The 11251-nt window shown below is 33.5% G+C and overlaps 1 protein-coding gene across 1 annotated transcript; it reads right to left on the reverse strand.

Annotated features, from left to right (window-relative positions):
* Positions 1–1423: 1423 nt before the first annotated feature.
* On the reverse strand, positions 1424–9510 carry LOC106662656 (TWiK family of potassium channels protein 18-like). Its single transcript, XM_014386880.2, has 7 exons — positions 8813–9510; positions 2802–3019; positions 2577–2733; positions 2329–2518; positions 2052–2268; positions 1905–1985; positions 1424–1623 (listed from the first exon to the last, which is right to left on the reverse strand). The coding sequence occupies exons 1-7, from the start codon at positions 9426–9428 to the stop codon at positions 1525–1527; spliced, it is 1578 nt and encodes a 525-aa protein (XP_014242366.1). The 5' UTR covers positions 9429–9510; the 3' UTR covers positions 1424–1524.
* Between the last annotated feature and the right edge of the window lie 1741 nt (positions 9511–11251).

Raw genomic sequence — 11251 nt, forward strand, 5'->3', positions numbered from 1 at the left:
AGAATTACTTTGTAATTAATGCTAATGTTGCTAACATCAGATCTGTGAGCAGAACCCTCCTTTACAAAAACGACATACTAACCCCATCCCTATTTCTATTTCTATAAAGCGTATGTTTTGTGCAAACCACTGTAATGATCTTGATGCAGTCTCTCAAATCTGTCAAAGGCCATAAAAAGAACGTTTATGTATTTTTTTGCCCCATCTTTCACTGCCGAATATGCCCGGCCTTCATATCGCATTTCAACCATTATTATTTAAACAATCTTCGTAAATACCCAACCAACTTGTTTTTAATGTCATGTTTTTTTTTTAAGTTTAATTTTTGAAAATGTATCAAAACTTGGTAGGTATTATTTGACAAAAATGTTGTTACTCAATTACATATTATTGTATCATTAAAAATTTAACTTGTTTTAGATCCTTGGGACAACTTTGAGGGCGTTACTATTTCATCTTTTTTTTTCTATAACTCTTCATTAAAAAAATAAAAGGTGTCATATTATATGGCAACATCCGGTATAGACTACAGGTTAGATGCTGTAGTGAAATTTAACCTTAAAATTTATTTAATCAAATAAATTACAGAAACAATGATAAAAACAAGTCCATAAGGGAGATTTTAGAATAAAGTATTTTTCGAGTTCGCTCACTCCTTCAACTTCCGACTTCGTCCTTATGCCGTACTTGTCAAGGTAAGGTGTATCAGAAAAATCCTCTCCTCGTCCTCCATCATAAACATAAAGATCCTTAGAAGAACTTAGTATTTTGAAAAAATGAAAAAATGTATTCAACTTTATATCAAATTTGGTTTACACTATGTTGGAATAGTATTGTATTAACGTTTAACGTTTCACAAATTGTACTAAAAAATTCATGAAACTTTGGAAAAATATTTGTCAGATAATGTTTTTCAGAAAATGCTGTCTACTATCAATCAGCATTAAAAGCCTACTTTAAGAATCGCCTTATTGAATGTATTATTTACTTGCTGAAAGGTCACTGTTTCTTCAATTATTCATATTCGTTATATAAATGAAAACAAGGTTCCAAGGAATATCACAAACTATGTAACAAGGAAGTTGGTTCCATGTAGCTTCATTCCGCCATCCCCATACAAATATCTCTCTCTCTCTCTCTCTCTTTCTCTCTCTCTTTCTCTCTCTCTCTCTCTCTCTCTCTCTCTCTCTCTTTCTATTTATATATATGTATATTTGTTATAGTATGTATAATTAATAATTTTCATATATTTCCTATTGTTCTGGTAAAAATGTAACGTGTTGTTAGATGGATTTTTAATTTATACTCTCTCAGTGTATGAAGGCATGGCATATTAACGAGTCCCATTGAAAAATTTAAAATATTTAAATACGGTATTCATTTTTTTATATTTTAAAATCACTTAAATCACTTATACATAAAGCACGCATATAAATTATTATATTTCATAAAATACAAAATCCTTTTACAGGAAGAGCCTTTTTTAATGTGGCCAATTTGTAAATGAACCATTTGAATCCTTGTCTAAGCGTCATAGTCTTCCGTGTAAACACCAGTCTCCATTTCATCCACTTTCTTTCCCAATTTGTGAAATCCAGAAGATAATTTTTCTTTCAACACATACTTAAAAATATGAAATTACAAAAACAAATTAATTATACCATTATTTAGTTCTATTTCCGATTATGTTAACTGAAAAATAAAAATTAATGTATTATATGTTTCTAGTGTAATTAAATTTTAATACAGCTGAAATAACCCAGGTGTTTCGTACAAGATGAAAGAGAAAAAAGTTTTTATGTGACAGAATTATTCTACAGTTTAAATTAAAGATAAAACACCAAGTGGAGAAGAACATAAGAATTTTTAACTGGTTTTACGAAGAATTCAGCCCTAATATTTACCATAATGGCATTAATGGCGGTAGACGCCATTGTGAGTCCCACTACAATGTAAACAACGGACGCTATCATAAATGCTCTATTCTGTAAATAAAGAAGAAAATTCAAAAACACTTTAGCAAACGAAGAATCATGAAGGAGTCGTATTACATTAGGTACAGTATCACCAAACCCAAGCGTACTCAGTGTTATGAATATGAAATACAAAGCTGGCATGAATTGCAAATTTTCACCAAACATGAACAGCACAGCGCCTACCAAAAAAGTAACAATCAATGTCACGATGAAATATAAAAGAACGCCACAGCCCTGGTCAACTATGGCTTTTGTTTCATCATCATAGTCTTCGACGTCATTTAACCGTTTGCTGAAGAAAAAAATATGTTAATTGGACAATTAATCAAAATATTCCAGATCTCTTACTTACACAATTCTACTATCTTTACAGCACATTTTCAAGCAACACCTAGTCATCAGTGAAATATCAAATAAAATGCCTTTGCACACATAACTTCCAAGTGATGCAAGTAGCATTAAAAACATCGGGATACCGAAGAAAGCGTAGATTATGGTGAATACTTTACCTACAGATGTCATCGGTGTAATATCACCATATCCTACAATAAAAACCAATGATTATCTTATATGAGAAATAAATTCAGGCTCTAAGCTCACCTACACTCGTGTACGTCATACCGCAGAAGTAAATCGAATCGATATAATCCCAGGCCAGCTCTTCGTCGCCTCTAGTGAGAACTTTGCTGTGGTTGCCAAATATTTCAGAAAGAAAATCGAAATAGTGCCGAACCTCGTCCACGGTTTGATTTCCATCCTTGATATAAATAAAGTCGTAATCATATAAATTGAATATTATCTTAAACTATTTTAGGGACAAAATACCCGTATCAAGCGATTTCTCTCGTTTACAATTTGGTCTCTTAAGTCACTTTCATATGCTCCTTCCACATATGTGTAAACGAGGGCGCCCAGGAGCGTGTAGATTACAATAACAGCTATAAGGAACACGTTAGCTAGCCGACTTTTCGAAATATTATTAATGGTTTGATAAATTTGAAAACTAATAGAACTATCTGGAGCTTTATGCTTGAATAATTTTTCTGAAACATACCATCATTAATTATGAGATGTTACCTCTTTATTCACTATAAAATGGACACTATTATCACTAACGGTTTAGTAAGCTTAACAATACTATGAACGAACTATCAGGTAATTTCTGTTTAATATTGTGGTATTTCAAAACTAATGAGGGCATCCTCAGTGTGCCAAAATGAAAAATTCTATAAAACAACATTACAAAAGAAACATTTTTTCTGAGAAATATAATTTAAAAAATATATATTTCTAAAAATGTTTTATCAAAGAACATTTTTGGTTTTGTTTATTGGTAAATAGCAACAACCACAACCACTTTTGGAATCACATATTTTTATTATTACTTCAATTCTACAATTTCTCTCTAATTATGAACTATTATTGTATTTCTATTATCTCATTTAATCATTCATTTATAATGTCAGGTAATTGTTAGTTGATTTAAATAATTATTTACAGAATTTGAGGGAGAAATAAAATCTAAAATAATAAGAGTGTAATCTTTTAAAATATTGAATTCGATATGTTAATTGTATTTTACGTCGTTCAATTAATTTAAATTTATAATTAAGTTGGTAATTAATATAAATATGTAGTAATAATTATAATTATCATAATTTACATACAATTATATATGTTAACGAGCAAGTGGACTGTATTATTTGTAAACACAAATTACGAACAATTAAAAATAAAAGGGAAATAAAATAAAGAAAACTCACCTTCCAGCCGACTCCTCGAAGCTCCACGATGATTCAAAGTGTGAAAGACAAGGGGGAGGACGGTGAAGGAAAAACCAAAGCTGCAAGGAGCCAGATATGGCTTAGGAGCGGCACTGAAGGCACAGACGGTGAAGGAAAAACCGGATCTGGATGCCCTTTACCTCGTTTTCTCGAACAGCCGCTGCCAACAGGTGATCTGGCTATGACAATTGCGAGAAATAAAATAAAAGAAGGCCAAATAGAAATTTCGAACGCCAACGATGTGAACTATTCGAACGACAACAACGAACTGAGCCGGGCGGAGAGGACCGGGCGTAAACATTGTTGGGCCACGAGCTCAAATTCCGGCAAATGTCCGGCGTCAACAATATATTAAAAATTATGTGTTTTCAAACTGAGCGTCTAAAAACTGCCAAGGATGCACACCAATTTTACGGCGTAATTAAAACATAAGTAAAAGAAGTAAATATGCAATAAAGAAATTAGTATGGGAGAATTTAAAGAACGTTGTCATAAATTGTGCACAAATGAGTGTACCTATGACTCTTTATGACATTTAATTAACAGAACTAAAAATGGTCCTTCAAAATGCTAAAAACGGTAAATCACCTGGTATCAACAGTATTTAAAATACCTCCCCCCCCAAAAAAAAAACTTTTTAGAACAATTAATTCTAATTTTTAAGAAAAATATATGTTTCTGGAAATGTATCTAACAATTTTAAAAAATCTTTAATTTTTTCTTTATAAAAAGGCGACACAGGGCAGGTTTCAAACTGTAGGAGCATATCCTTTATAGATGTTGAGACTTTAAAGCTGTTTACCGGCTGTTTGTTGCTTATAAACAAATTAATGATATGGTTAGAAAAATACAAAGTACTTTGCCAAGCAGTATTTTGCCATCAGTTTTCGACTATAGACAATATTTTTAGTTTAATAAATTGGGTCTAGCTGAAATGGTATAAGGTTGGTTCGACTCGATCTCAAGTTATCTAAGACTATCAAATACATTAAAGAATTTATATGAAAGTGCACGAGCGGCACAAAGGGTGTGTCAGATTTTTTTAAATACAATAAACGGTGTCGAGCAAGGCTCGCTCTTGTCCCCGGTACTGTTCTTTTTGTACCGAAATGACAAAATAGAGGAAATTGGAGGAGGTGTAAGTGAAGGGGATATAAAAAATGCGTTGATATTGTACTAGTTGCGGATAACCCTGTTACATTGCAATTAATGATTAATTCACGAGGAGAATAATCATTTGCAATAAAACGGGAGGTGAGTTAAAAAATGCTTCTTGGAAGGCAAGGAAATAAAAGTAATAAAAATCTATAAATATTTAGGTGTACACTTGACTCTATCATTAAATTTTGATGCTGATTTTCGTGACAAAATAAGTAAAACAAAGTCCAAAATTAACTACTTGGAAAAATGTTTTATTAAATTCAAAAATACATATGAACTCCAAACTTATAGTGTTTGTTATGAAGCCCAAGTTTGGGGCATCCAAAACTGGCCAAGTTGAGAAACTACCGAGATTTTTTGTAAAAAGGCTGCTCAGCCTTCCTTACCATAGTCCTAATTATATTCTAAATTTAGAAATATGAATGAATAGCATGTATTCATATACTTTAGGACTGCATTTAAAATACATATCAAGAACTTTAAAACTGCCTGATTATAGACTCCCAAAAATTATATGTAAACAAATAATAACTAAAAATATTCTTTGGTTTAACACATACAAGAAATTATGTAATCAGTACAATATTAGCAAAGAAGTAAACGACAATTTAGAAACTTGGGAAGAAATTTTAAGTAAATTAATTTTCAATATAAGTTTAGAAGAAAATCACAATGCAGAAATAAAAGTTAGAAATGAGATTTTTCATGGAATGTACCCCAAACTAAATTATAATGCCACTTATTTACACTCTAGATCGTTTACTGAAATTGAACTAATAATAAAAGCAAGGAGTTAACAGCTTGACTAAAATTTTAGACCTTTTAGACCCGATTTGTGCTATCTTTGTTCATTGTGTAACTTAAAAGAAATTGAATATACAAAGCGTATGGTTGCAATCTGCTCTATTTTAAAGTCATATAAAATAAAATACTTTAAGAATGATAACAGATTCTGAACTTTGTAATTATCTAAACGGTAGAGATTGGGGTTTACAATGTAATTATTTAAAATATTCCCTATATTATAGAAATATACTTGTCAGAAAATTTACTTATTAGTAGGAATTAATTTTATTATTTTTTTCTCTGTGCTTTCTTTCTTTTTCTTATTTATTGTAGTAACTAAAAATTGTATTGCAACTCTGCTGATGGATTAGTATGCAAGCAAAAAAAATGTTTTCTCTTAAATATTTTGTTTTTTGTAAATATCTTTATTAATAAACATTATTATTATTGAAAAATCGCAAAAAGGAGGGAAAATTCAAAATGTGGGGTTGAGGTGGGAAGTTAGTGCCTGAGGGGATCGAAGTCACGATAGCCCAAGTAGTAGAGTAGCGGCGTATCAAGCCGAAGGTCGTGGGTTCGAATCCCGCTCATGACACTGACTTTTTTATCTCAACTTAAAATCTTAATTAATTGAATATTATTATTATTGTATGGTGATTAGTGACCGTTAATAGATAATTATTCAGAAATTGTGAGATGCGATCTGGTGTGATATAGGTTTCAGAAAAACATTTTCTTTATCGTGCCAACGTTTCGATCTTTATTGAGATCATCTTCAGGGGCTGGAAGTAGAAATACTTTGTTTGAATATAAACAAATATATTTGCATTGTATAAATTCACCCCCCAGAGGGCACTCTCAACACGACACGCAAGAATGGCACAATTACACAGAAGACAAACACTTTGAGCCCTGAAGATGATCTCAATAAATATCGAAACGTTGACACGATATAGAAAATGTTTTTCTGAAACCTACATCACACCAGACCGCATCTCACGATTTCTGAATAATAATAATTATTATTATTAATAATATATGTTTTGAGATTCTATGTCTGAATGCGGGTATTTGATGGTATGAGTGGTGAGAAGCTGATGGTGAAATATAGCGTCACCATCAGTGTGTGTGTGTGTGTGTGTGTGTGTGTGTGTGTGTGTGTGTGTGTGTGTGTGCGTGCGTGCGTGCGTGCGTGCGTGTGTGCTTTATTATATTTATGAAATATATATTTATGAAATTATTCCATCAACCATAATTTAGATTATCTTATTACTCTGTGTAGATCGATGGAGGATTATCGAGTTTTTCACCGATGAACAAAATGAGTGCAATGTACATAGGTGTGAATATATTTATTTCTGCGATTGTATTGGGTTGTCCGGAAAATAATGCAGGATTTTGGTATTAAACAAAAAAAAAGAAACTAGTTACTTTAAAGCAATGTTCTTTAATCAAAATAATTTCCCATACTCTCAATACATTTCTCCCAACGTGTTGGTAACTTATTAATTCCGTCTGAGTAGAATTCAGAATTTTTAGAATTGATAAAGTCAATAAATGCATTTTCCAGTTCCGTTTGATTTTTGAATATTATGTGTTGTAAGTAGTGGTCCAGGTGTCTAAAAAAATGGTAGTCAGTAGGCGAGAGGTCCGGAGAGTAGGGTGGGTGAGGCAAAGTTTCATAGCCAAGCTCCAATAATTTTTGTGACGTTACACGTGACACATGTGGTCGAGCGTTGTCATGCAACAAAATGGGCCCTTTCCGATTGACCAAAGAGGGCTTCATTACTGCCAATTTCTGATGCATGGTATTAATTTGGTTACAGTATGATTCAGCATTGATGGTTTCGCCAGGATTTAAGAAGCTGTAGTGTATTAAACCAAATGAAGCCCACCATACCGTAACCATTACCTTTTTTTGATGAGTTGGGGGCTTTGGAAAATGTATTGGAGCTTCTCCTTTGTCGAGCCACTGTCCAGAACGTCTAGTGTTATCGTAGAGAATCCACTTTTCGCCACATGTAACAATTCTGGCCAGAAATGGGTCATTTTTGTTTCGACAAAGAAGTGATGCACAAACATCAAAGCGCTGATTTTTTTGGCGATCGTTTAATGAGTGTGGAACCCAATTTTCGAGTTTTTTCACTTTTCCAATCGCCTTGAGGTGGTCAGCGACGGTCGTTTTACTGACTTTGAGTTGCTCTGCACCCACCACTGATCGCAGAACATCATCATTCAGAGAGGAAGGCCTTCCACGACCTTCTTCATCTTCAAGGCTGAAATCTCCCTCCCGAAATTTTTTAAACCACCTTTGCACAGTGCACTCATTAACACAACCCTCGCCCCAGACTTGGTTAATGTTTCTAGCCGTTTGGGCTCCGCTTCGGCCGAGTTTAAACTCGTAAAAGAAAATCGTACGAAATTCTCGCTTTGACATTATAAGGATGACTGAATTATTTCCAAGTAGCGGAATGCTACAGAGGTAAACAAACAATATACAAATGAGTAATCCTGTAAACGTAAACAGAATATTTTATATAGATTTTTTTTAATGAAAACTTAAAATCCTGCATTATTTTCCGGACAACCCAATATTATAGATGTTAGTTTTAGGCTAGTTGGCTAGATTTTTGCATAGGTTGGGGGCTGAAATAGCGTAGCTGTAAAAAGCCCCTGGAGACTATCTCCGTTGGCTGGGAAAATATAACGAACAATATAATAAGCATTACTGTAATATGATTATTCGAAATTCGTGAGATGCGGTCTGGTGTGACGTAGGTTTCAGAAAAGCATTTTCTTTATCGTGTCAACGTTTCGATCTTTATTGAGATCATCTTCCGGGGCTGGGATTTACAAATATTGTTTAAATTTAACAAATACACATAGGATGTGGAAAAAAATGAATTTATACAATGCAAAAAAATATTTTTTTATATTCAATCAAAGTATTTCTAATTTAATTTAAATTCTAATTTAAAGGTATTTTGTGTTACTTACTAAATAAAATCAAATATAATTTGTTTTAAAACAGCAAATTGTCAATATTTGTTGTTTTTGATCAGTAACATCATTTCAAAATTATTTGCTTATAGTTGTACAACATACCTTTCTTCCTAGTGGAAGTATAAACAGCCTTATTTGCTTCCTTCTCTGACAACCCTTGCTGTTTTTTAATAAATGTCAGTAGTTCTTTCCTTTTAGAAGGACCATCCACATCTAATGGTAGCCAATATTTAATGGCTCTTTTTTCGCGTTTAGCCACGCCCAAAATTTTCCGTCGTTCTTTCCATTGTTTGAAATTTTTTGGTTTGTCTTTAAGAAATTTTTCGTGCAATAAGATTTGTTTTTTAAGTTCTTCATTTTCCATTGTGAGAGATATTGCCCTGTCATTCATTTGCTTACACCGTTGGCCCATCGAGCGAAGGGTGTCCTCGATTTTCATAATAAGATCACGAATTTGGTTTAATAGGTCCATCTTCTTCTCCACCACGATTCGATCCGCGTTACCCCTCGAAGTTATATCTTTGCTGTACCTGTTGTAGCATTTCTCGCAATACCATGATGAATAGGCAATTACGTACTTTTGTAAGGCACTCATATCTTGTGGCGGTTTACAGCAACTGCCGTGGACAAACTTTTCACAATTAAAACACACGAGTCCAGCACGAAAAATGGAAAGCTCTTCCTTACACAAGGTGCACACCCCTTTCACAGCCAACATATCGAAAGTTTTCCTGCGAAAAGTTTTTATAAATTACTACCTAAAATTTATATGCAGAGCAATTTTTGAGTGTAAAAACAGCTGTGATTAGAAGAAGCAATACAGCTTGCTCACACTTGTTTTTAATACAAAATAAAAATTGAACTTGAAGAAGTAGATTAATGAATAAAAATGAAAACTTGTAGAAATATAGTTATAGCATTGATATAAGGCCTTTAAAAAATTAGTTTTAACAGCTATGAAATAATCATTGAACTACTTTGATTAAAATAAAATAGAATAAACTAACTACGGTAAGAATTGTGGACTGAAAAACCTGCGGCCGTATTAAAGAGACAAACGATTTACCAAATATACAAATTTTTTTATCCTCCATTAATTTATATTTTATAATATTCGTAATGTGGTTGTTATCGATCATTTTAGTGTGCCTTCACTGAGTAGACCTGGTGGGATGGTTTGTCATCTGACACAGACCGACCCACCCAGGAATGCACTGTGATGTTTGTGTGAACGAGTGAGAGAGCCAATTGGGTACATATATGGGTGTGTGTGTATATATATATATATATATATTGCATCCGGATTCAAATGAGACTGAATAAACATTTTAAATTCCATAAAAATTAAACATTGAAAAATCCTTTATCCTTGTTTTGGATTAAGGTAAGTGTGTTTACCTCTAAATGATATTCCCAATTTAAAATATAGCATAAACAAATATTAATTGGTAAAAACAATGAGACAAATTAAGGGGAACATTTTTTTATCGAGAAAATGAAAAAAAATCAATTGGGCGGAATTTTTTGCCTGTCAGTGTATATACAAGGAGAACACCCCTTTCCATTAAAAATCGGAAGAGGGGGCTCAACAACCCACTCTCGGGCTGTCTTTAAATGGTGCCATGCCTACTCGCTCAAGGGGCCAAGGCATTCTGAACCAATTGTGACACTCTGAGTAACCATCCTCTACAAGTGGGATACCTACGGGGTCTGTGCCAAAAGCAGGTGTTGGTGTTTCAATCTGGTATGACCTAGCGTCAAACGGGTTAGCATGATCACTTCCTTGCGTTTCAGACCTTCACGCGAGAGTTTCTCGGACGATACGCATTGACGCTATCAACGTTCTTTTATTGCTTTACAGCTCGTAGGGTTTCACCGGGCCGGATCACGGTAGTTCTGTCAGTAGGGACGCCGCCTCGTCCGTATGTGTCTATGCAAGACGACTACCACCGTTTTTATGAGACGCTCCATATCAGCATATCTCTCTAATAGGAGCTCCAGTTGTTAAATAATGTGATATTCAAGTGGAAAATTCAATCAGCCTAAACAAGTCAAAATCAAACTTAAAAAAGTACTGTCCATTAGCTAATAAAAGATAACAAAAATAAACAACCAATCATAAATTGTAATTGAAGAAAAGTGTTATTGCATCAAAAATCCAATAGTATAACTAAGGCCTTATTAGTCAGTTGGAAAGTAAGCATTGTGTACTAGTTAAATATGAACTATTACTATAATTTTGTCTGCTGTTTGTTTTTATCTCAACGTTTTCCCAAGGTTCACCACCTGTGATGGTTGCAAAATTCCGGAATGTGTCGGACAGATCAAACCAGCGAGCATGGGCAGAAGATGATCATTATCGATCGAAGTAAATGATTTTTTTTTAATGATTCCAGCTTGAATGTATCGCTTGGTTGGTTCTCGCCACCATCAGTTTGTCTGTTGTATTTGAATATGTGGCTTGGTCATTTTCGATCATTTTGGGTGTCTTATTTCCCTGGGTCGGTGGCAGTTATGATGATTGCGAATTGCGGATATGGT

This window comes from Cimex lectularius, unplaced genomic scaffold (genome assembly GCF_000648675.2).
Source record: "Cimex lectularius strain Harlan isolate CLEC.00 unplaced genomic scaffold, Clec_2.1 scaffold43, whole genome shotgun sequence".
Lineage (NCBI taxonomy): Eukaryota > Metazoa > Arthropoda > Insecta > Hemiptera > Cimicidae > Cimex > Cimex lectularius.

Bases quoted from the DNA above. Each gene is read 5' to 3' on its own strand.
- LOC106662656 (XM_014386880.2), bottom strand. From the start codon at position 9,428: ATGTTGGCTGTGAAAGGGGTGTGCACCTTGTGTAAGGAAGAGCTTTCC. The intron at 2,734-2,801 runs GTATTTTGTCCC...ATTTATATCAAG, and splicing joins AGAGAAATCGCTTGATACGG to GATGGAAATCAAACCGTGGA. The intron at 1,986-2,051 runs GTAATACGACTC...CTTTATTTACAG, and splicing joins TTGGTGATACTGTACCTAAT to AATAGAGCATTTATGATAGC.